Below are 26,520 nucleotides of genomic sequence, written 5' to 3' on the forward strand. Positions count from 1 at the left end.
TTCATTTACTATAATAACCTTGGTGTGCGACAAAGACATGTAGAGGCCTTGGTATACTTCTATTAGACATATACTAGGTCAGTGCAGGAATAGTAGACAAACATTTGATAGAAAGTACAGGCTAAATATAACACACATCCCAGATCCAATGCTGGCTGTAAGTTATGTAAGACTTGTCTGGTTGGCTGTATGTGGTGGTTGGACCTGGGTGCAAATGAGAAGATGTAAATCTACCTGTGTGTGTGTGTGTGTGTGTGTGTGTGTGTGTGTGTGTGTGTGTGTGTGTGTGTGTGTGTGTGTGTGTGTGTGTGTGTGTGTGTGTGTGTGTGTGTGTGTGTGTGTGTGCGTGTGTGTGTGTGTGTGTGTGTGTGCGTGCGTGTGCGTGTGTGGGTGCGTGCGTGCGTTGATGTGTGTGTGTGTACATCCGAGTGTGTGTGTGTAAGACCTCGCTAGTGTCTGTGTGCCCATAATCCAAATCCCTAGCGCTGGGACTGCTATGTCAGATCCACAGCCAGCCAGAGAGGGTTAGGGTTAGGCAGGACTTCCCAGGCTAGATTCCACAGTCCCTTGCTGGAATCCAGCTCTGTGCTGTCATGACAGCTTATAGCCCGTCTGTCTACAAGCAGTGTCACACTGTAAAGTGTTAATACAACAGATCGGCCTGTCAGTCTAATCACTATAACCTGTATGGGCCCCAGTCACCTCACATGCACTGACTAGCCTTGTCTTCTTAGGGCTCAGACACAATAGAGTTTGTTGGTGTTTGTTGGCTACTTAGCACGCATAAAAATAGTCTGTCCTCGGTTGCAACACTCCCTACCGAGTTCCAAACTGCCTCTGGAAGCAACGTCAGCACAATAGTTGTTCGTCGGGATATTCATGAAATGGGTTTCCATGGCCGAGCAGCCGCATACAAGCCTAAGATCACCATGCCCAATGCTAAGCGTCGACTGGAGTGGTGTAAAGCTCACCTCCATTGAACTCTGGAGCAGTGGAAACAAGTTCTTGGGAGTGATGAAACACGCTTCACCATCTGGCAGTCCGACTGACAAATCTGGTTTAGGCGGATACCAGGAAAATGCTACTTGCCCAATTGCATAGTGCCAACTGTAAAGTTTGGTGGAGGAGGAACAATGCTCTGGGGCTGTTTTTAATAGCTCGGGCTAGGCATATATTGACATGCTAGATGCTTCTGTGCTTCCAACTTTGTGGCAACAATTTGGGGAAGGCCCTATCCTGTTTCAGCATGACAATGCCCCCGTGCACAAAGCAAGGTCCCTATATTAATGATTTGTCGAGATTGGTGTGGAAGAACTTGACCGGCCTGCACAGAGCCCTGACAGCAACCCCATCGAACACCCTTGGGGTGAATTGAGGCAGGCCTAATTGCCCAACATCAGTGCCCAACCTCACTAATGCTCTTATGACTGAATGGAAGCAAATCCCTGCAGCAATGTTACAACATCTAGTGGAAAGCCTTCCCAGACGAGTGGAGGCTGTTATAGCAGCAAAGGGGGACCAACTCCATATTAATGCCCATGCCCGTTCATCCACGTGTCCACATACTTTTGGTCATGTAGGGGTGGCAGGTAAGCTGAGTGGTTAGAGTGTTGGGCCAGTAACTGAAAGGTTGCTAAATCGAATCCCCGAGCTGACAAGGTAAAAATCGGTCATTCTGCCCCTGAACAAGGCAGTTAACCCACTGTTCCTAGGCCGTCATTGTAAATAAGAATTTGCTCTTAACTGACTTTCCTAGTTAAATACAGGTTTAAAAATAAATGTAGTGTAAGTTAAATTGATGTGCTGGAAAGTAATAGAAATAAGTTGAGAAAAAAAGTAACTAAAATAAATGAGTTTTATTCTCTTATGAATCAATTTGGTTCCCCTGTCTTGAATGTAGAAGTTATATTTTGCAATCCCCCAAAATAAATGTGATCTCTTTAAGGAGATGTTGAGTCAGTGAATCAGGTTGTCTCCACGGTAACCAGAGACTCTTTCTGTCTTACATGTCTTCAAACTACCGTAAAACCCTTAAGCATGCCCTTACCTAAGGAAAACGTTTGAGAGGCCCTAAACGTTTGAGAGATCCTGGATCAGCCAACCAAGATGGCATAGCAGTTGGAAGTGTGTGTTTGTTTTTGTCTTATCCCGTTTAAATAGCAGGACTTTATATCTACGAACTAAATATACTTTCCTGCAACCCGTCTCACTCAATGTGGTATGGATCTGCTATTTTTATTTCTAATTACTGAAACTTCCATCAGGAGCTAGCCAGCTAACTAGCTACAAGTCTTTGTTAGCAATGGCTAGCGGTCTTCAGCTTTTTCTCAGTCAGCATCCAGCATTAGTTCAGACAATACCAGCCAGTCTGCACAGAGCAATATCAACCCAAAGCATATTGGACTGCTTCTCTCTACCACATCACCGGATTCCTGCCGCTCTGGATCATTACACGGGATCATCGCAGCTAGCTAGCTGCAAATGAGTGGCTACTGTTAGCTAACGCTTCTGTCCCGAAGCAAGCACCAGCTAGCCTTGAGCTAGCCTCGAGCTAAGCCCATATACCAGCTAATTCTAGGGCAACAATACCTCTTTTGCCAGTTGACCTGGACCCTTTATTGTCGAAACGGAGCCCCGCCAATCCATCACGACTGGACTGCCGTCGTGATCGTCCATTGTAGTCTCAACAGTCTATTCTGTTACGATGTCACCGAAGAACAATCTACTAGACCCAGCCTGCTAGCTTTTCTGAACTCTGTGTCCTCTGCTCGCCTAGCGTAGTAGTGACTACCGAACGGCACCCTGACTCACCTACTCACCTATTGCTGCTCTTTTGACCCTATGATCACTCGGCTACACTGATGATGCCCCCTGGACTGTTTCAATAACACGGTACCTCATTTTGTTTACCTGTCGGCCCCAGCCTCGAACTCAGGTCCTGTATGTACCCAACTGACTCGCTCTGCCCATTCATCGCCATTTAACCGTTGTTGTCTTAGCTCTCCTGATCAACACCTGTGATGGCATTATGACTCTCTCTAAGGTCAATGTGCCTTGTCTACTGCTGTCTTGGCTAGTTCTTATTGTTTTATTTCACTATAGAGCCCACAGTCCCACTCAACATGCCTTAGATAGCTCTTTGTCCCACCCCACACACATGCTAAGACCGCACCTGGCTTAACTGGCCACCAAAAATTCTGAAATTTCCATCCCCAACTACAACATTTTCCACCAAGATAGAACTTCCAAAGGGGTGGAGTTGCAATCTACTGCAGAGATAGTCTGCAGAGTTCTGCCATGCTATCCAGGTCAATGCCCAAACAATATGAGCTTCTACTTTAAAAAATCCACCTTTCCAGAAATAAGTCTCTCACTGTTGCCGCTTGTTATAGACCCCCCTCAGCCCTAAGTTGTGCCCTGTGAATTAATTGCCCTCCATTTATTTTCAGAGTTCGTACTGTTAGGTGACATAAACTGGGATATGCTTAACACCCCAGCCGTCCTACAATCTAAGCTAGATCTCACACAAATCTCACACAAATTATCAAGGAACCTACCAGGTACAACCCTAAATCCGTAAAAATGGGCACCCTCATAGATATCATCATGACTAACCTGCCCTCTAAATACACCTCTGCTGTCTTCAACTAGGATCTCAGAGATCACTGCCTCATTGCCTGCGGCTGTAATGGGTCCGCAGTCAAACGACCACCCCTCATCACTGTCAAAAGCTCCCTAAAACACTTCAGCGAGCGAGCAGGCCTTTCTAATTGACCTGGCCCGGGTATCCTGGAAGGATATTAAACTCATTCTGTCTGTAGAGGATGCCTGCTTATTCTTTTTTTATTCTTTTTATTTTACCCCCTTTTTCTCCCCAATTCCGTAGTATCCAATTGTTAGTAGTTACTGTCTTGTCTCATCGCTACAACTCCTGTACGGACTCGGGAGAGACGAAGGTTGAGAGCCATGCATCCTCCGAAACACAACCCAACCAAGCCGCACTGCTTCTTAACACAGCGCATCCAACCCAGAAGCCAGCCGCACCAATGTGTCGGAGGAAACACCGTACACCTAGTGACCTGGTCAGCGTGCACTGCACCCGGCCCGCCACAGGAGTCACTAGTGCACGATGAGACAAGGATATCCCTACCGGCCAAACCCTCCCTAACCCGGACGATGCTAGGCCAATTGTGCGTCGCCCCATGGACCTCCCAGTTGCGGCCGGCTGCGACAGAGCCTGGGCTCGAACCCAGAGTCTCTGGTGGCACAGCTAGCACTGTGATACCTAGGTGTCTGGTTAGACTGTAAACTCTCCTTCCAGAATCACATGAAGCATCTCCAATCCAAAATTACATCTAGAATCGGCTTCCTATTTCGCAACAAGGCATCCTTCACTCATGCTGCCAAACATACGCTCGTAAAACTGACCATCCTACCGATCCTTGACTTCGGCGATGTCATTTACAAAATAGCCTCCAAAACTCTACTCAGTAAATTGAATGTAGTCTATCCCATTGCCATCTATTTTGCCCCATATACTACCCACCACTGCGACCTGAATGCTCTCGTTGGCTGGCCCTCGCTTCATATTCGTCGCCAAACCCACTGGCTCCAGGTCATCCAAAAGTATTTGCTTGGTAAAGCCCTGCCTTAGCTCAGCTCACTGGTCACCATAGCAGCACCCACCTGTAGCACGCACTCCAGCAGGTATATTTCACTGTCATCCCCAAAGCCAATTCCTCCTTTGGCCGCCTTTCCTTCCAGTTCTTTGCTTCCAATGACTGGAACGAATTGCAAAAATCACTGAAGCTGGAGACTCATATCTCCCTCACTAACTTTAAGCATCAGCTGTCAGAGTAGCTTACCGATCATTGCACCTGTACACAGCCCATCTGTAAATAGCTCACCCAACTACCTCATCCCCATATTGTTATTTATTTTTCTGCTCCTTTGCACCCCAGTATCTCAACTTGCACGTTCATCTTCTGCACATCTATCACTCCAAAGTTAATGCTAAATCGTAATTATTTCGCCACTATTGGCCTATTTATGCCTTACCTCCCAAATCTTACTACATTTGCACATGTATTTAGATTGTATTTAGATTTTTCTATTGTGTTATTGACTGTACGTTTGTTTATCCCATGTGTAACTCTGTGTTGTTTGTGTTGTATTGCTTTGCTTATCTTGGCCAGGTCGCAGTTGTAAATGAGAACTTGTTCTCAACTGGCCTACCTGGTTAAATAAAGGTGAAATAAAATACAAAAATAAATACAACACCCTTAAACAATTCCCTTAGGTAAGGGGACATTATTCCTTAAGGTAAATCCTTAAGATGTTTAGATGCAACCGGGCTTTGATGATTAGTTGACAAGTTGAATCAGGTGTGCTTGTCCGAGGCTACAATAAAAATGTGTACTGTTGGGGTACTCGAGGAACGGAGTTGGGAACCACTGGCCTACTGTACAGTATCATGGCATTAGGCTTATGGGCATCTGCAATGCACCCCTTGACACTGTGCATCTGAAGCCGAGAATAGCTTAACTCACACACTGTTTACATATTGTTGGGCTATATGTTCTTAAAAACCATACCAGTAGACAATGTACTGTATATGAGGCTAATCATTACACTACATTTTGTACATGCCTTGTGCTGACATTAAATTGTTTAGTGCAAATCCAATCCTTGTAATCTAGGCAGTGAAATGTCTGGAAGCAGGAAATCCTTAGCTTAAAACATACACACAACCCCTACTACCAATTTCAATGACAGATACTTTTCTCCCAGAAAATCTGAGTGGCACTTTGAGGTGGTACTGTGATAATGAAGATGGTTTGCCTAGGACTAATACAACAATTACAGTGCCTTGCGAAAGTATTCGGCCCCCTTGAACTTTGCGACCTTTTGCCACATTTCAAGCTTCAAACATAAAGATATAAAACTGTATTTTTTTGTGAAGAATCAACAACAAGTGGGACACAATCATGAAGTGGAACGACATTTATTGGATATTTCAAACTTTTTTAACAAATAAAATACTGAAAAATTGGGCGTGCAAAATTATTCAGCCCCCTTAAGTTAATACTTTGTAGCGCCACCTTTTGCTGCGATTACAGCTGTAAGTCGCTTGGGGTATGTCTCTATCAGTTTTGCACATCGAGAGACTGACATTTTTTCCCATTCCTGCAAAACAGCTCGAGCTCAGTGAGGTTGGATGGAGAGCATTTGTGAACAGCAGTTTTCAGTTCTTTCCACAGATTCTCGATTGGATTCAGGTCTGGACTTTGACTTGGCCATTCTAACACCTGGATATGTTGATTTTTGAACCATTCCATTGTAGATTTTGCTTTATGTTTTGGATCATTGTCTTGTTGGAAGACAAATCTCCGTCCCAGTCTCAGGTCTTTTGCAGACTCCATCAGGTTTTCTTCCAGAATGGTCCTGTATTTGGCTCCATCCATCTTCCCATCAATTTTAACCATCTTCCCTGTCCCTGCTGAAGAAAGGCAGGCCCAAACCATGATGCTGCCACCACCATGTTTGACAGTGGGGATGGTGTGTTGCTTTTACGCCAAACATAACGTTTTGCATTGTTGCCAAAAAGTTCCATTTTGGTTTTATCTGACCAGAGCACCTTCTTCCACATGTTTGGTGTGTCTCCCAGGTGGCTTGTGGCAAACTTTAAACAACACTTTTTATGGATATCTTTAAGAAATGGCTTTCTTCTTGCCACTCTTCCATAAAGGCCAGATTTGTGCAATATACGACTGATTGTTGTCCTATGGACAGAGTCTCCCACCTCAGCTGTAGATCTCTGCAGTTCATCCAGAGTGATCATGGGCCTTGGCTGCATCTCTGATCAGTCTTCTCCTTGTATGAGCTGAAAGTTTAGAGGGACGGCCAGGTATTGGTAGATTTGCAGTGGTCTGATACTCCTTCCATTTCAATATTATCGCTTGCACAGTGCTCCTTTGGATGTTTAAAGCTTGGGAAATCTTTTTGTATCCAAATCCGGCTTTAAACTTCTTCACAACAGTATCTCGGACCTGCCTGGTGTGTTCCTTGTTCTCCATGATGCTCTCTGCGCTTTTAACGGACCTCTGAGACTATCACAGTGCAGGTGCATTTATACGGAGACTTGATTACACACAGGTGGATTGTATTTATCATCATTAGTCATTTAGGTCAACATTGGATATTTCAGAGATCCTCACTGAACTTCTGGAGAGAGTTTGCTGCACTGAAAGTAAAGGGGCTGAATAATTTTGCACGCCCAATTTTTCAGTTTTTGATTGGTTAAAAAAGTTTGAAATATCCAATAAATGTCGTTCCACTTCATGATTGTGTCCCACTTGTTGTTGATTCTTCACAAAAAAATACAGTTTTATATCTTTATGTTTGAAGCCTGAAATGTGCCAAAAGGTCGCAAAGTTCAAGGGGGCCGAATACTTTCGCAAGGCACTGTACATTGTCTATGCTAAATGTGTTAAAATTGTAAAAGAAAGAATAGGTAGGCCATAAGAAATACATTTTATTCAATGGGGCAACGCAAGAGATAACACACAAAATACTTTTCATTTCACCCATACATAATATAGCCTATTATTAAAGTACAGAATGTTTACAATATCTTAAACACTACTATTTTCCATGTTCCAAATTGCATTGATATATATTTACTGTGTACATAAATATAAATTACAATGAAACTGTGTTTCTGTTTAATCAGCAGTTATTTGTCTAACTGAGGGATGTCTCCTTTCATATCTGGAAAAGGACTAAGTAGTAGAAGGAGAAACGGATGCTGCTGCCGCAGCAGTGGGAATCCACAGTGGGAATCCAGTCGACATGGTGTCTTTATAGAGGTCAGCTGGTGAACCTACAGCAGTACATAAACAAATCAAAAGCCTGATGTCACAGTATCACTTCTTCAGGTCACCTGTACCATCAGGGCTCTTAATTGTTAAGTGTCAAATAAAGACTAAATCTATTGTTGGGCTGGAACAACCAATAGTCAACACAGCAGGTTGTCCTATCCCATTGAGGCCTTTGTCCTATGCTGTAATGTCCATCCATTTTTCCTCTTATGAATAAAGTTCTCAACAAACTAGCATTGGTTCAGTGCCAATGGAACTTTTTGGGACAATAATGTCCTCCTCCAGGCTGTACAATTGGAGTCTCCCCTTTTTCGTAGGACAAAATTAGATGGTTTTATTCCAAGACAAGGCTGTTTTTTAAAATCTGTTTTTTATTTATCTGTGTCAGCAAAGTAGGCCTAGTCTAGCCCGTGACTTGTCATATTAAAAAAATATTTTTGATATGTCTCCAGTCATATAAATTGTAGTAGAATTGCATGAAATGTGTTTATCAATGGCCACATTTTTCCTGTGCAAGGAAAAATTAAATGATGACTATCCAGTCAGCTCATCACATTAGGAATAGTAGGCTTACATGAATCTGAAAATGTGATGATAGATACTTGCAATGCTTTATTACAAAGGTGTATTTCCCTAAAACGTGAAACTCACGCGCAGCCGCCTATGAGGGAGAGGAGACGCTAAACTACAAGCTATTTAGCTAGCTATGGTTGGCTAACTTGGTCTTATTGTCAACACCTGGTTGGCATAACTTACAACAGCTAAACTAAACTAAACTCGAAATTGATCAGACTTACCAGTGATGAAATGATCGGAGCAGACCCTGTACTGACAGCTGTCTGGGTTCAGGTCTTCACGGGCAAAAATATTTTTTTGCTTTCTTATAGTTTTGAGTCTATATCCTTGGTGTTTCATAATTGCGGGGAATCTGTAAAAAAATATTAATAATAATAATTCCCTTTGTCTTTTCTGCCTGGTTAGAGCAGCCAAATACTGTCAAGAAATAGACCATGGTGATGAATCAACTACTTTAAGGCACTGTTGTCATGCAGCTTGGGGTAGTTTGTCAGAAGAATTGATGCGGTGGTCTTCCAACATGGCCGGCAGGAGGCATCATACGTCACCTGGCAACCGTCTATATTAGCATGGTACAATTCAATGTCTGTAGTTCATTCTAACATGTTCTATTTGAGCTGCTTTTCAAAGCAAAAGTTGAATTGAAAACATTATTGGCATTGTTGAAACCGATTTTCATAAGGGCAAGCTAGGACTGATGGTTTGGTTAGCTAAACTTGCGAGTCTGTTTGATTGGTTACCAAGATATTTCTGCCTGCAAATGAACACATTTCTAGTGGATAAATTATATCCATGGTGTGAAAGGGATAATGAGCTCAGGGCTCTGTGCGTTCTCGGGAAAATAATGCAACTCTGTGGAAGGTTGTTCGACTCTGCTAGCGCGTCATGGAACACACCTTCCATGTCTTTCATTATTTTACATTGAACACATATAGGCCTTCATTGGTTATCCCTTACATATTCTGAGAACATACAGTGCCTTCAGAAAGTATTCACACCCCTTGACCTTTTCCACATTTTGTTGTGTTACAGCCTGAATTTAAACCGGATTACATTGAGATTTGTGTCACTAGTTTACACGGAATATCCCATAATGCAAAGTGGAATTATGTTTTTAGAAATTCTTACAAATAAATTAAAAATGAAAAGCTGAAATGTCTTGAGTCAATTTTAATTACACTTTGGATGGTGTATCAATACACCCAGTCACTACAAAGATACAGGCGTCACTTCCTAACTCAGTTGCCGGAGAGGAAGGAAACCGCTCAGGGATTTCACCATGAGGCCAATGGTCACTTAAAAATAGTTCCAGAGTTAATTGGCTGTGATAGGAGAAAACTGAGAATGGATCATTGTAGTTACTCCACAATATTAACCTAAATGACAGACTGAAAATAAGGACGCCTGTACAGAATAAAACCATTTCAAAACATGCATCCTGTTTGCAATAAAGTAAAACTGCAAAAAATGTGTCAAGGAAATGAACTGCATGTCCTGAATACAGAGTGTTACGTTTGGAGCAAATCCAACACAACACACCACTGAGTACCACTCTTCATATTTTCAAGCATGGTGGTGGCTGCATCATGTTGTGGCTATGCTTGCCATCGGCAAGGACTAGGGAGTTTTTTTTAAGGTACATTGGAAAAGAATAGAGCTAAGCACAGGCAAAATCCTAGAGGAAAACCTGGTTCAGTCTGCTTTCCAACAGACAATTGGATACAAAAATCCCATTTCAGCAGGACAAAAACCTGAAACACAAGGCCAAATATACACTGGAGTTGCTTGCCAATATGATGTTGAATGTTCCTGAGTGGCCTAGTTACAGTTTTGACTTAAATCGTCTTGAAAATCCATAGCAAGACTTGAAAACGGCTATCTAGCAATGATCAACAACCAACTTGACAGACCTCAAGAATTTTAAATAGAATAATTTGCAAATATTGTACAGTCTAGGTCTGCAAAGCTCTTAGAGACTTACCCAGAAAGACTCACAACTGTATTCCCTGCCAAAGATGATTCTAGTGACTCAGGGGATTGAATACTTATGTAATCAAGTACAGTATATGTGTTTTTTCTTTCACTTTGACATTACAGTGTTTTTTATATAAATCAATGGATTTTTAAAAACAGTTAAATATATTTTAACCCCACCTTGTAACTGTCACGTCCTGACCATAGAAGGCCTTTATTTTCTATGGTGGAGTAGGTCAGGGCGTGACTGGGGGGTGCTCTTGTTTATTATTTCTATGTGTAGTCTAGTTTTTGTATTTCTATGTTGGCCTGGTATGGTTCCCAATCAGAGGCAGCTGTCTATCGTTGTCTCTGATTGGGGATAATATTTAGGCAGCCTTTTCCCACCTGTTGTTTGTGGGGTAGTTTGTCAGAAGAATTGATGCGGTGGTCTTCCAACATGGCCGGCAGGAGGCATCATACGTCACCTGGCAACCGTCTATATCAGCATGGTACAATTCAATGTCTGTAGTTCATTCTAACATGTTCTATTTGAGCTGCTTTTCAAAGCAAAAGTTGAATTGAAAACATTATTGGCATTGTTGAAACCGATTTTCACAAGGGCAAGCTAGGACTGATGGTTTGGTTAGCTAAACTTGCGAGTCTGTTTGATTGGTCCCCTCCTGTACTCCCTGTTCACCCACGACTCTGTGGCCAAGCACAACTCCAACACCATCATTAAGTTGGCTGACGACACAACAGTGGTAGGCCTGATGAGACAGCCTACGAGGAGGAGATCAGAGACCTGCCAGGACAACAACCTCTTCCTGAATGTGAGCAAAACAAAGGAACTGATCGTGGACTACAGGAAAAGGAGGGCCAAACAGGACCCCATTAACATCAATGGGTCTGTAGTAGAGCGGGTCAAGTGTTTCAAGTTCGTTGTTGTCCACATCACCAATGAACTATCATGGTCCAAACACACCAAGACAGTCATGAAGAGGGCATAACAACACCTTTTCCCCCTCAGGAGACTGAAAAGATTTGTCATTGGTCTCCAGATCCTCAAAAAGTTATACAGCTGCACCGGTAGTGCGTATGGCCCAGTACATCACTGGGGCCAAGCTTCCTGCCATCCAGGACCTATATACTAGGCGGTGTCAGAGGAAGGCCCAAAGAAATGGTCAAAGACTCCAGTCACCCAAGTCATAGACTGTTCTACCACACGGCAAGCAGTACCAGAGCGCCAAGTCTAGGTCCAAAAGGCTCCTTAACAGCTTCTACCCTCAAGCCGTAAGACTACTGAACAATTCATCAAATGGCCACCCAAACTATTTACATTGACAACCCCCCCCCTTTGTTTTTACACTGCTGATACTCGCTGTTTATTATTGATGCGTAGTCACTTTACCCCTACCTACAAATTAACTAGACTAACCTGTACCCCTCCACATTGACTCAGTACCAGTACCCCTGTATATAGCCTTGTTATTGTTATTTTATTGTGTTACTTTTTATTACATTTTTTACTTTAGTTTATTTGGTAAACATTTTCTCAGCACTATTTCTTGAACTGCATTGTTGGTTAATGGCTTGTAAAGTAAGCATTTCACCTGTTGTATTCAGCGCTCATGACAAATAACATTGGATTTGATTTGATTTGACACACTACCCACCCACCCACCACACACTCACCATCACTCCTAACCATCCCTCCTAACCAACCAACCAACCCACTATCTATTCACAGTCCTGCCCCCTCAGGCATTCTAATATTTTAATTGAATCTTTTGTAATTATAATGAAATAACTGCAGAGTTCCATTAGGAAGAGATAATGATCTGTAGTTCCATTAGTAGAGAGAATGATCTGAGCTGCTCGGTGTGACAGTGGTCACAGGAACCACTTAGTAGTCTGTGGTCGGTGTCCCAAATGGCACCCTATTTCCTATATAACCCCTATGGGCCCTGGTCAAAAGTAGTGCACTATACAGGAAATAGGGTGCCATTTGGGACGTAGTTGTCTTGCCCTCCAAGCCAGAAAGATATAGCGCCTGTTTCAATTAGCTCATCAATTCACATTGAACAGCACATTAAGGGAAAACAAAGAGGTTTGTGTGTGGGGGTGGGGGGTTGTGTGTGTGTGTGTGTGTGTGTGTGTGTGTGTGTGTGTGTGTGTGTGTGTGTGTGTGTGTGTGTGTGTGTGTGTGTGTGTGTGTGTGTGTTTGTGTGCGTGTGTGTGTGTGTGTTTTGATTAATAAAGTGTTATCTGTTATTACCACATAACATGATTGTGAATATATTGACATTAAGGGGGATATCAAAGTCAAAACAATCCAAATAGGCCAAGGTACGGTTAGACAGTAAACATGACTCTGTTGGTTACTATAATACATCAAATATATTAGCAATAAGGCACAAGGATGTGTGGTATACGGCCAATATACCACGGCTAAGGGCTGTTCTTACACACGATGCAACACAGAGTGCCTGGACACAGCCCTTAGACGTGGAATATTGGCCACCCCCGAGGTGCCTTATTGCTATTATAAACTGGTTACCAACATAATTAGAGCAGTAAAAATAAATGTTTTATCATATCCATGGTATACGGTCTGATATACCATGGCTGTCAGCCAATCAGCATTCGGGGCTCAAACCACCCAGTTTATAACTCCCGAGTGGCGCAGCGGTCTAAGGCACTGCATCTCAGTGCAAGAGGTGTCTCTACAGTCCCTGGTTTGATTTCAGGCTATATCACATCCGGCCGTGATTGGGAGTCCCATAGGGCAGTGCACAGTTGGCCCCGAGTCATCCGGGCTTGGTCGGCATTGTAAATTAGAATTTGTTCTTAACTGACTTGCATAGTTAAATAAAGATTAAATTATAACTTTTTTTTATTATTAAAAAATATGACCCCTTTTCTAATACTACAGTATGAGATGATAAAGCTACTGCATGAGAAGATTACCATGACAACTGAAGCAAAAGGCAGGAAATCTTTTTTACATCATCATTTGGCATCTGGTACATATTTTGCTATCATTGACGTATGAATAAACTATTATCGTATGACTAAATCATTATCCTTTTCCTGACCATAAATTAGAGATCAATTGCGTTATCCTTCCAAGCACAGTAACATAGCAAGTGAAGAAACAGCTCATCAAACTTTCTTCATATCATCAAATGTCATCTAGTATGACAGTTGAGTAATTTCTAGCTTATTGACAAATGTCTAAATCATTTTACCATTTTCCTTTCCATGCAGCCCTGATGTATTAGTTCCAGCTACATAACATCAGACACTTAAACAGCAGTCAGCTACACAATAACAGCCATTTAAGAGGCTCTTCTCTCCTCCTTCTCAAAAGGCAGACAAGGACACCACACATGTTGTGGATCTGACATTGGCCAGCCCACAGCCTCTCTGTAACCTCTGACATTGGACAGAAAAGCAGCAGTCTCCAACCACCAGACAGAAAACAGAAAAGCTGATCATGACCACACACTAAAACTCCCTTTGATTCAAAACAGATTGAGACAAAAAGCAATGACATTGAGAAAACCCAGGAAATTCAAAACCTAACCCACTGATTTCCAGATTTGCTTCTGAGTAAAAATTGTTTTTAAAGCATGACATATGTATGTCAGAATTGTAATAAAATCACAAAAAATAACTCCACAACGAATCCCCATGTTGGTAATGTTTAGATTGCATATAGAGAACAATTGCATATAGTTGTGGGGGGCTGTTTAAAAATCTTTGATAAAAATATGTTAAAATCTTTATTTTCTCTGATTTTAGAGTCCTCCCTCAAACAGAAATAAACTCACAGAATATCTAGGCCAAATTTAAGGAATGGTGTCACACTTTAAGCAGCTGACTGGGACTCAAGACTCAAGAAGTCCTGATTGTTGTTAATGCTATGAGAGCAGAGCTGAGCAGAGGAGTTCTCCTAGCTGAGTGTCTTTACTTTGCTTGCTGCTAGTTCCCTGGTTCACCTGTGTTCCAAATGGCACCCTATTCCCTATATAGTGCACTACTTTTGATCATGGCACATAGGCCATAGCCTTAGGGCTCTGGCCAAAAGTAGTGCACTATTTAGGGAATAGGGTGCCATTTAAGACACAGATCACTGTGCTCTGCAGCTGGCCAGGCCTAATGAGAGATCAGACTCAAACATCAATTCATCTGCCTCATTGTAGAGGACAATGAGGGCCAACTGGTTCAGTAAGGAGAGATATTATGGCCGCTCCTCGTGTGGGATAGGGTCACCTTATTTACTAAGACTAAACATAGAAAGACTAAAACAGTACACAGCACACACATACACAGAAGCACAGATGCGCACACACACACTAGCACAGGTGCACACACACACACACACACACACACACACACTAGCACAGAAGTACACACACACTAGCACAGGTGCACACACACACACTAGCACAGCAACACCAACTGACTGATCGTTCGTTCTCTTTGATTTCCTGTTACAAAGAACAAAAATACAATAACTTTGGGACCTGATTGGCTACGTTTTAAATGGTTGTGTGGGTCGGTGAGAGCGGTGAGGTCTCTGACTAAATAAACAAATATTTTGATATTATCAGAGCTCCTTGGCTAGCTGTAGGAGAGAGGAGAGGAAAAAAGAGCAGAGGAAAGGTGAGAAGAGAAGAGGAGAGGAAAGGAGAGAAGAGGAGAGGAGAAGAAAGGAGAGAAGAAAAGAGAAGAGGAGGGGAGAGAAGAGAAGAGTAGAGGAGAGGAGTTGAAAGGAGAGACGAGAAAAGAAGAGAAGAGAAGAGAAGAGAAGAGGAGAGGAGAGGAGAGGAGAGGAGAGAGCAGAAGAATGGAGAACAGGAAAGAAAGAAGAAAGCAAAGCAGAAGAGGAGAGGCTGGTCTGCATGGAGTCCCCCTCGGCCTCCCTTGTCCTGACAGGGCATCTGTCTTCATTAAAGAGAGCCCAGTGTGTATGACAGCCACTGAAACGCTGGTGTCTTCACGAGTAATGAAGACAGATGACTGCCCCCAAGATCCAGTAAAAAGGAACAAAAAAGCAGAAGGTTGAACAAATAAAATCTGAAAAACAACCCTCAGTGTGAAGACAACACAGCGTCTGGGTTACAAAAGGACTTTAAAAAACGAAATAGGAACACATGAACAGAAGCAAGCAAACGTGTTGTTTGTGTGCAACAACTAAACTAGCTAGATTGTTCATAGTTTGATGGTGTGTTGTGTATTTCTTCTTGCTTGTATCATTTCTGGTTTGCTCCCTAGAAGAGAACCACACACCCCCACTCCTTCTTTCTCCCAGCCACACAGGCCCCCTGGACGCCTATGGAAATTGACCCAAGTTTTGTCTATCTGAGACAGGCCTGTTGTTAGAGCCAGAGTAGTGTCTGAAGTCTGGAAAGGAGGGAGCGAGGGAGGAAAAATGTGAACACTGACACAGAAAAAGAGAGAGAAAAGAAATCTGGCAAGACCCTTTGGCTCTTCTGAAGCCTAGCAACATTCCAAGTTACTAATTTATTCATAAATGTATCCATTCAATAATTCATCTACTGATTAATTTATAGCTATTTAGCTTGAGAGAAAAATCCTTAGACACAAACATAAACACCAACAATACCTCCAACTAAAAACACAGGGAGCACAGAAATGTTTTTAGAAAACCGCTTTTTATGTCTACCTTATTTTAAAAAAAGATTAAAAACCCATTGTAGTCTCCACATGGAAAGCACTAGTAGCTGTCACAGAGGTGATTGTGAAGGGAACAAGACCAATGTAATGTGGATGGCTGACATTTTGTCAAAAGTGTCAGGTTTCTCCCTCTCTCTCTTCCTCTCAATATTTCATCTGTACTTTCTTACTCTTTTCTGTTTTGTATACAGAACCTAACCTACCCCACAAGGTCAAAACTCAGGTGGTTGGCATTGTCACAGTGAAACCTGAACCTGTGGGTTAGCATTGTCACAGTGAAACCTGAACCTGTGGGTTAGCATTGCCACAGTAAAACCTGAACCTGTGGGTTAGCATTGTCACAGTGAAACCTGAACCTGTGGGTTAGCATTGCCACAGTAAAACCTGAACCTGTGGGTTAGCATTGTCACAGTCAAACCTGAACCTGTGGGTTAGCATTGTCACAGTGAAACCTGAACCTGTGGGTTAGCATTGTCACAGTCAAACCTGAACCTGTGGGTTAGCATTGTCACAGTGAAACCTGAACCTGTGGGTTAGCATTGCCACTGTAAAACCTGAACCTGTGGGTTAGCATTGCCACAGTGAAACCTGAACCTGTGGGTTGGCATTGTCACAGTGAAACCTGAACCTGTGGGTTAGCATTGCCACAGTAAAACCTGAACCTGTGGGTTAGCATTGTCACAGTCAAACCTGAACCTGTGAGTTAGCATTGCCACAGTGAAACCTGAACCTGTGGGTTAGCATTGCCACAGTGAAACCTGAACCTGTGGGTTAGCATTGCCACAGAGAAACCTGAACCTGTGGGTTAGCATTGTCACAGTCAAACCTGAACATGTGGGTTAGCATTGCAGCCACTCAGAAATCAAACAAACACACACAGAGGCTAGCATATTATATCGTAGCATTAGCTAGTTGTCCCTGGGTAGCTAGTGCAGCTGTCCCAACAGGCTCCAGTACCAGGACATGCAAACAGGATGCCATTGACTTACATTGAACGCTGGCACTGCCGGTCCAAGCGAAGGGGTCCAGCCCTGCGAAGAAGGGGCTCGCCTTCCGCAGCATGCACGCACCCCGGCTGGTGACATCATATAGCTGGCGTGGGCCCATCCCCAGAGCTTCCATACAGTCAAACATGATGGTGGAGCTTTCAACCTCCTTTTACTGTACCCCCTCCCTAGTCCCTACCTCCTGAGAACACACAGGTTAAACCTGCTGCTGTACCCCCCCTTCCTTGTTCCTGGAGTAGTTAGGTCACCTTACCGTAGTACAACAACAACAACAACAACAACAACAACAGTAGCAGCAGTGAAGGTCCCGGTTCAAACCCTTGTGTTGATGTGTTGCTGCTACCTTCTCCTTCCTTCCTTCCTTCCTTCCTTCCTTCCTTCCTTCCTCTCTCTCTCTCTCTCTCTCTCTCTCTCTCCCTCTCTCTCTCTGCCGTTTGTTCTATCCTTTCCTGCTGGCACTTCAGTTTCTATACCTTCTTTCCCTTCCCCTCAGCTGGAATGCAGGGCTGGTTCCTGCCTGGCTGTATCTGTAGCTGAATGTGCTGTTCTGAGTTCAGTGTTGCTTTATCGTCGCCCCCTGCCCTAGGGCGAGTTGCTCCCTGTCTGCTGTAACAGACCTAAATAACAGCTCCCTCTCTCTCTCTCGCTCTCTCTCTCTCTCTCTCTCTCTCTCTCTCTCTGTCTCTCTCACTCTTTCAGCTCTCTTTCTTTCACTGCTGCATCCCAGACACATACGGCACAGCGGAGCGAACCAACTGCCTCAGACTGAGAGAGGGGGGGCGGAGAGAGAGAGAGAGAGAGGGAGAGAGAGAGAGGGGACCCAGAGGGAGGGGGTGGAGAGAGATTGAGAGAGAGGAGGAGGGAGGGGAAGAGGAGGAGAAGTGGCCAGAGCCCTGTGCTGCTAGGCGGGGACTGATTTGTTAGAGGACAAAACTTTATTCCATTCTTCTCTCTCCTCTCCTCTCTTTTGTCCCAGCTTTCTTTTGTTTTTCATATTTCAGCCCGAATGCAAACAAACACAACCCCTCCCCTCCTCTGCCTTATTCAGATCCCTCTTGGTTCTCTCGATTTGTCTTTACACTGCACCTCCCCCATTACCCCTGCAGTAAATATGAGCCCCCTCCTCCCCCCTCCCTCCCTCCCTTAGCCCCGTCTCTAATCATAACCATATTAAAGTCTGGGCAGGCAGAGAAAAAGGCAGCCACAGAGACGGAAAGAGAGAGAGGGAGAGAGAGATTTTGTTTTATTGGCCCAATAGTTACATCATTAAAATAACAAACTTTACTTTATTTTAACAGACCTAGAAAGTTAGAACCAAGCCCCCCTCGTTGTCCACAGTACATAGAACCCCCCTGACGCCCCACACCCATACAAAGTTCCCCAGACAACTCAACAGCCCCCCCATATACATGCTAAAGTGTGAGCTGAGCTCACACCAGCCCCAGCAGTACAGCTCTGGGGTCTGTACACTCCGCCCCCTGTATCCCAACATGTAGTTTACTAGGCAGCCCCTTCCCCTGTTGGCTATGCTATACCTAGGCCCTCTAACATATAGGTCCACAGTCAGCCCCAACCCTCTAGAGTCAGCCCCAACCCTCCAGTCAGCCCCTTCCCCTGTTGGCTATGCTATACCTAGGACCCTCCAACATATAGGTCCACAGTCAGCCCCAACCCTCTAGAGTCAGCCCCAACCCTACAGTCAGCCCCAACCCTCTAGAGTCAGCCCAAACCCTCCAGTCAGCCCAAACCCTCTAGAGTCAGCCCCAACCCTCCAGTCAGCCCCTTCCCCTGTTGGCTACGCTATACCTAGGCCCTCCAACATATAGGTCCACAGTCAGCCCCAACCCTCTAGACTCAGCCCCAACCCTCCAGTCAGCCCCTTCCCCTGTTGGCTATGCTATACCTAGGCCCTCCAACATATAGGTCCACAGTCAGCCCCATCCCTCTAGAGTCAGCCCCAACCATCCAGTCAGCCCCTTCCCCTGTTGGCTATGCTATACCTAGGCCCTCCAACATATAGGTCCACAGTCAGCCCCAACCCTCCAGAGTCAGCCCCAACCCGACAGTCAGCCCCAACTCTCCAGTCAGCCCCAACTCTCCAGTCAGCCCCCACCCTACAGTCAGCACAAACCCTCCAGAGTCAGCCCCAACCCTCCAGTCAACCCAAACCCTCCAGAGTCAGCCCCAACCCTACAGTCAGCCCAAACCCTCCAGAGTCAGCCCACACCCTACAGTCAGCCCCAACCCTCTAGAGTCAGCCCCAACCCGACAGTCAGCCCCAACCCGACAGTCAACCCAAACCCTCCAGAGTCAGCCCCAACCCTACAGTCAGCCCAAACCCTCCAGAGTCAGCCCAAACTCTCCAGTCAGCCCAAACTCTCCAGTCAGCCCCAACCCTACTGTCAGCCCAAACACTCTAGAGTCAGCCCCAACCCGACAGTCAGCCCCAACCCTCCAGAGTCAGCCCCCACCCTACAGTCAGCCCCAACCCTTCAGAGTCAGACCCAACCCTACAGTCAGCCCAAACCCTCTAGTGTCAGCCCCAACCCTACAGTCAGCCCCAACCCTCTAGAGTCAGCCCCAACCCTACAGTCAGCCTAAACCCTCCAGAGTCAGCCCAAACCCGACAGTCAGCCCCAACCCGACAGTCAGCCCCAACCCTCTAGAGTCAGCCCCAACCCGACAGTCAGCCCCAACCCTGCAGTCAGCCCAAACCCTCCAGAGTCAGCCCCAACCCGACAGTCAGCCCCAACCCTCCAGAGTCAGCCCCCACCCTACAGTCAGCCCCAACCCTCTGGAGTCAGCCCCAACCCGAAAGTCAGCCCAAACCCTCCAGAGTCAGCCCCCACCCTACAGTCAGCCCCAACCCTTCAGAGTCAGCCCCAACCCTACAGTCAGCCCAAACCCTCTAGAGTCAGCCCCAACCCTACAGTCAGCCCCAACCCTACAGTCATCCCCAACCCTACAGTCAGCCCCAACCCTCTAGAGTCAGCCCCAACCCTACAGTCAGCCCAAACCCTCCAGAGTCAGTCCCAACCCTCTAGAGTCAGCCCCAACCCTACAGTCAGCCCAAACCCTCCAGAGTCAGCCCCCACCCTACAGTCAGCCCCAACCCTCCAGCCCCAACCCTGCAGTCAGCCCCAACCCTCTAGTCAGCCACAACCCTCCAGTCAGCCCCAACCCTCCAGTCAGCCCCAACCCTACAGTCAGCCCCAACACTCCAGTCAGCCCCAACCCTACAGTCAGCCCCAACCCTACAGTCAGCCCCAACCCTTCAGAGTCAGACCCAACCCTACACTCAGCCCAAACCCTCTAGTGTCAGCCCCAACCCTACAGTCAGCCCCAACCCTCTAGAGTCAGCCCCAACCCTACAGTCAGCCCAAACCCTCCAGAGTCAGCCCAAACCCAACAGTCAGCCCCAACCCGACAGTCAGCCCCAACCCTCTAGAGTCAGCCCCAACCCGACAGTCAGCCCCAACCCTGCAGTCAGCCCAAACCCTCCAGAGTCAGCCCCAACCCGACAGTCAGCCCCAACCCTGCAGTCAGCCCAAACCCTCCAGAGTCAGCACCAACCAGACAGTCAGCCCCAACCCTCCAGAGTCAGCCCCCACCCTACATTCAGCCCCAACCCGACAGTCAGCACAACTCTCCAGTCAGCCCCAACCCTACAGTCAGCCCAAACCCTCCAGAGTCAGCCCACACCCTACAGTCAGCCCCAACCCTCTGGAGTCAGCCCCAACCCGAAAGTCAGCCCAAACCCTCCAGAGTCAGTCCCAACCCTCTAGAGTCAGCCCCAACCCTACAGTCAGCCCAAACCCTCCAGAGTCAGCCCCCACCCTACAGTCAGCCCCAACCCTCCAGTCAGCCCCAACTCTACAGTCAGCCCCAACCCTACAGTCAGCCCCACCCTCCAGAGTCAGCCCCAACCCTCCAGTCAGCCCGAACCCTCCAGTCAGCCCGAACCCTCCAGTCAGCCCCAACCCTCCAGTCAGCCCCAACCCTAGAGTCAGCCCCAACCCTCAAGTCAGCCCCAACCCTACAGTCAGCCACCACCCTCCAGTTATCCCCCAACCCTACAGTCTGCCCAAACCCTCCAGAGTCAGCCCCCACCCTACAGTCAGCCCCAACCCTCCAGCCCCAACCCTGCAGTCAGCCCCAACCCTCTAGTCAGCCCCAACCCTCCAGTCAGCCCCAACCCTCCAGTCAGCCCCAACCCTACAGTCAGCCCCAACCCTCCAGTCAGCCCCAACTCTACAGTCAGCCCCAACCCTACAGTCAGCCCCACCCTCCAGAGTCAGCCCCAACCCTCCAGTCAGCCCGAACCCTCCAGTCAGCCCCAACCCTCCAGTCAGCCCCAACCCTAGAGTCAGCCCCAACCCTCAAGTCAGCCCCAACCCTACAGTCAGCCACCACCCTCCAGTTATCCCCCAACCCTACAGTCTGCCCAAACCCTCCAGAGTCAGCCCCCACCCTACAGTCAGCCCCAACCCTCCAGCCCCAACCCTCCAGTCAGCCCCAACCCTCTAGTCAACCCCAACCCTCCAGTCAGCCGAAACCCTCCAGTCAGCCCCAACCCTACAGTCAGCCCCAACCCTCCAGTCAGCCCCAACCCTACAGTCAGCCCCAACCCTACAGTCAGCCCCACCCTCCAGAGTCAGCCCCAACCCTCCAGTCATCCCGAACCCTCCAGTCAGCCCCAACCCTACAGTCTGCCCAAACCCTCCAGAGCCAGCCCCCACCCTACAGTCAGCCCCAACCCTCCAGCCCCAACCCTCCAGTCAGCCCCAACCCTCTAGTCAGCCCCAACCCTCCAGTCAGCCCCAACCCTCCAGTCAGCCCCAACCCTACAGTCAGCCCTAACCCTCCAGTCAGCCCCAACCCTACAGTCAGCCCCAACCCTACAGTCAGCCCCACCCTCCAGAGTCAGCCCCAACCCTCCAATCAGCCCGAACCCTCCAGTCAGCCCCAACCCTCCAGTCAGCCCCAACCCTAGAGTCAGCCCCAACCCTCCAGTCAGCCCCAACCCTACTGTCAGCCCCCACCCTCCAGTTATCCCCCACCCTACAGTCAGCTCCAATCCTCCAGTCAGCCACCACTCCAGTCAGCCACCACCCTCCAGTCGGCCCAAACCCACCAGACAGCCAAAACCCTACAGTCAGTCCCAACCCTACAGTCAGCCCCAACCCTACAGTCAGCCCCAACCCTACAGTCAGCCCCACCCTCCAGAGTCAGCCCCAACCCTACAGTCAGCCACCACCCTCCAGTTATCCCCCAACCCTACAGTCTGCCCAAACCCTCCAGAGTCAGCCCCCACCCTACAGTCAGCCCCAACCCTCCAGCCCCAACCCTCCAGTCAGCCCCAACCCTCTAGTCAACCCCAACCCTCCAGTCAGCCGAAACCCTCCAGTCAGCCCCAACCCTACAGTCAGCCCCAACCCTCCAGTCAGCCCCAACCCTACAGTCAGCCCCAACCCTACAGTCAGCCCCACCCTCCAGAGTCAGCCCCAACCCTCCAGTCATCCCGAACCCTCCAGTCAGCCCCAACCCTACAGTCTGCCCAAACCCTCCAGAGTCAGCCCCCACCCTACAGTCAGCCCCAACCCTCCAGCCCCAACCCTCCAGTCAGCCCCAACCCTCTAGTCAGCCCCAACCCTCCAGTCAGCCCCAACCCTCCAGTCAGCCCCAACCCTACAGTCAGCCCTAACCCTCCAGTCAGCCCCAACCCTACAGTCAGCCCCAACCCTACAGTCAGCCCCACCCTCCAGAGTCAGCCCCAACCCTCCAATCAGCCCGAACCCTCCAGTCAGCCCCAACCCTCCAGTCAGCCCCAACCCTAGAGTCAGCCCCAACCCTCCAGTCAGCCCCAACCCTACTGTCAGCCCCCACCCTCCAGTTATCCCCCACCCTACAGTCAGCTCCAATCCTCCAGTCAGCCACCACTCCAGTCAGCCACCACCCTCCAGTCGGCCCAAACCCACCAGACAGCCAAAACCCTACAGTCAGTCCCAACCCTACAGTCAGCCCCAACCCTACAGTCAGCCCCAACCCTACAGTCAGCCACCACCCTCCAGTCAGCCCCAACCCTACAGTCAGCCACCCCCCTCCAGTTATCCCCCAACCCTACAGTCAGCCCCCACCCTCCAGTTATCCCCCACCCTCCAGTCAGCTCCAACCCTTCAGTCAGTCCTAACCCTCCAGTCAGCCCCAACCCTAGAGTCAGCCCCAACCCTACAGTCAGCCCCATCCCTACAGTTATCCCCAACCCTTCAGTCAGCCCCAACCCTCCAGTCAGCCCCCACCCTACAGTCCGCCCCCACCCTACAGTCAGCCCCCACCCTACAGTCAGCCCCAACCCTACAGTCAGCCCCCACCCTACACTCAGCCCCAACCCTCAAGTCAGCCCCCACCCTACAGTCAGCCCACACCCTACAGTCAGTCGCAACCCTCAAGTCAGCCCCCAACCCTCCAGTCAGCCCCAACACTACAGTCAGCCCCCACCCTACAGTCAGCCCCAACCCTCTAGTCAGCCCCAACCCTCCAGTCAGCCCCAACCCTCCAGTCAGCCCCAACACTCCAGTCAGACCCAAACGTAGAGTCAGCCCCAAACCTATAGTCAGCCCCAACCCTCCAGTCAGCCCCAACCCTCCAGTCAGCCCCAACCCTCCAGTCAGCCCCAACCCTACAGTCAGCCCCAACCCTCCAGTCAGCCCCAACCCTCCAGTCAGCCCCAACCCTCCAGTCAGCCCCAACCCTACAGTCAGCCCCCACCCTCCAGTTATCCCCCACCCTCCAGTTATCCCCCACCCTACAGTCAGCCCCAACCCTCCAGTTATCCCCCACCCTCCAGTCAGCCCCAACCCTCCAGTCAGTCCTAACCCTCCAGTCAGCCCCAACCCTAGAGTCAGCCCCAACCCTACAGTCAGCCCCAACCCTACAGTCAGCCCCCACCCTCCAGTTATCCCCCACCCTACAGTCAGCCCCAACCCTCCAGTTATCCCCCACCCTCCAGTCAGCCCCAACCCTCCAGTCAGTCCTAACCCTCCAGTCAGCCCCAACCCTAGAGTCAGCCCCAACCCTACAGTCAGCCCCAACCCTCCAGTTATCCCCCAATCTCCAGTCAGCCCCAACCCTCCAGTCAGTCCTAACCCTCCAGTCAGCCCCAACCCTAGAGTCAGCCCCAACCCTACAGTCAGCCCCAACCCTCCAGTTATCCCCCACCCTCCAGTCAGCCCCAACCCTCCAGTCAGTCCTAACCCTCCAGTCAGCCCCAACCCTAGAGTCAGCCCCAACCCCAGTCAGCCCCAACCCTACAGTTATCCCCAACCCTTCAGTCAGCCCCAACCCTACAGTTATCCCCAACCCTTCAGTCAGCCCCAACCCTACAGTCAGCCCCCACCCTACAGTCCGCCCCCACCCTACAGTCAGCCCCCACCCTCTAGAGTCAGCCCCAACCCTACAGTCAGCCCAAACCCTCCAGAGTCAGCCCCCACCCTACAGTCAGCCCCAACCCTCCAGCCCCAACCCTGCAGTCAGCCCCAACCCTCTAGTCAGCCCCAACCCTCCAGTCAGCCCCAACCCTCCAGTCAGCCCCAACCCTACAGTCAGCCCCAACCCTCCAGTCAGCCCCAACCCTACAGTCAGCCCCAACCTTACAGTCAGCCCCACCCTCCAGAGTCAGCCCCAACCCTCCAGTCAGCCCGAACCCTCCAGTCACTCCTAACCCTCCAGTCAGCCCCAAACCTAGAGTCAGCCCCAACCGTACAGTCATTCCCAACCCTACAGTTATCCGCAACCCTTCAGTCAGCCCCAACCCTCCAGTCAGCCCCCACCCTACAGTCCGCCCCCACCCTACAGTCAGCCCCCACCCTACAGTCAGCCCCAACCGTCAAGTCAGCCCCCACCCTACAGTCAGCCCCCACCCTACAGTCAGTCCCAACCCTCAAGTCAGCCCCCAACCCTCCAGTCAGCCCCAACCCTACAGTCAGCCCCCACCCTACAGTCAGCCCCAACCCTCTAGTCAGCCCCAACCCTCCAGTCAGCCCAAACCCTCCAGTCAGCCCCAACCCTCCAGTCAGCCCCAACCCTACAGTCAGCCCCAACACTACAGTCAGCCCCAACCCTCCAGTCAGCCCCAACCCTCCAGTCAGCCCCAACCCTACAGTCAGCCCCAACCCTCCAGTCAGCCCCAACCCTCCAGTCAGCCCCAACCCTCCAGTCAGCCCCACCCTCCAGAGTCAGCCCCAACCCTCCAGTCAGCCCCAACCCTCCAGTCAGCCCCAACCCTACAGTCAGCCCCAACCCTCCAGTCAGCCCCAACCCTACAGTCAGCCCCAACCCTCCAGTCAGCCCCACCCTCCAGAGTCAGCCCCAACCCTCCAGTCAGCCCGAACCCTCCAGTCAGCCCCAACCCTACAGTCAGCCCCAACCCTTCAGTCAGTCCTAACCCTACAGTCAGCCCCAACCCTCCAGTCAGCCCCACCCTCCAGAGTCAGCCCCAACCCTCCAGTCAGCCCGAACCCTCCAGTCAGCCCCAACCCTACAGTCAGCCCCAACCCTTCAGTCAGTCCTAACCCTCCAGTCAGCCCCAACCCTCAGAACCCTCCAGTCAGCCCCAACCCTACAGTCAGCCCCAACCCTACAGTTATCCCCAACCCTTCAGTCAGCCCCAACCCTCCAGTCAGCCCCCACCCTACAGTCAGCCCCAACCCTACAGTCAGCCCCCACCCTACAGTCAGCCCCAACCCTCTAGTCAGCCCCAACCCTCCAGTCAGCCCAAACCCTCCAGTCAGCCCCAACCCTCCAGTCAGCCCCAACACTCCAGTCAGCCCCACCCTCCAGAGTCAGCCCCAACCCTCCAGTCAGCCCCAACCCTCCAGTCAGCCCCAACCCTACAGTCAGCCCCAACCCTCCAGTCAGCCCCAACCCTACAGTCAGCCCCAACCCTCCAGTCAGCCCCACCCTCCAGAGTCAGCCCCAACCCTCCAGTCAGCCCGAACCCTCCAGTCAGCCCCAACCCTACAGTCAGCCCCAACCCTTCAGTCAGTCCTAACCCTCCAGTCAGCCCCAACCCTAGAGTCAGCCCCAACCCTACAGTCAGCCCCAACCCTACAGTTATCCCCAACCCTTCAGTCAGCCCCAACCCTCCAGTCAGCCCCCACCCTACAGTCCGCCCCCACCCTACAGTCAGCCCCCACCCTACAGTCAGCCCCAACCCTCAAGTCAGCCCCCACCCTACAGTCAGCCCCCACCCTAAAGTCAGTCCCAACCCTCAAGTCAGCCCCCAACCCTCCAGTCAGCCCCAACCCTACAGTCAGCCCCCACCCTCCAGTCAGCCCCAACCCTCCAGTCAGCCCCAACCCTACAGTCAGCCACAACCCTCCAGTCAGCCCCAACCCTAC

General features: G+C 49.1%; 1 protein-coding gene across 4 annotated transcripts in view; it reads right to left on the bottom strand.

Moving 5' to 3' along the window:
• The window catches only part of LOC139416817 (retinoic acid receptor gamma-A-like), a 78,796-nt gene that overhangs the window by 32,986 nt on the left and 19,290 nt on the right, over positions 1-26,520 (bottom strand). The window contains exon 1 of one of the 4 annotated variants that reach the window (XM_071165900.1): positions 17,105-18,036. The exons of 2 other annotated variants lie outside the window; for them this stretch is intronic. In XM_071165900.1, the coding sequence (XP_071022001.1) occupies positions 17,105-17,249 (145 nt within the window). In that variant the 5' untranslated portion in view covers positions 17,250-18,036. Of the gene's footprint in view, positions 1-17,104; positions 18,037-26,520 lie in introns of those variants that run through there. One more of the 4 variants, XM_071165899.1, reaches the window with a different exon arrangement.

This window comes from Oncorhynchus clarkii, chromosome 9 (assembly GCF_045791955.1).
Source record: "Oncorhynchus clarkii lewisi isolate Uvic-CL-2024 chromosome 9, UVic_Ocla_1.0, whole genome shotgun sequence".
Classification (NCBI taxonomy): Eukaryota; Metazoa; Chordata; class Actinopteri; order Salmoniformes; family Salmonidae; genus Oncorhynchus; species Oncorhynchus clarkii.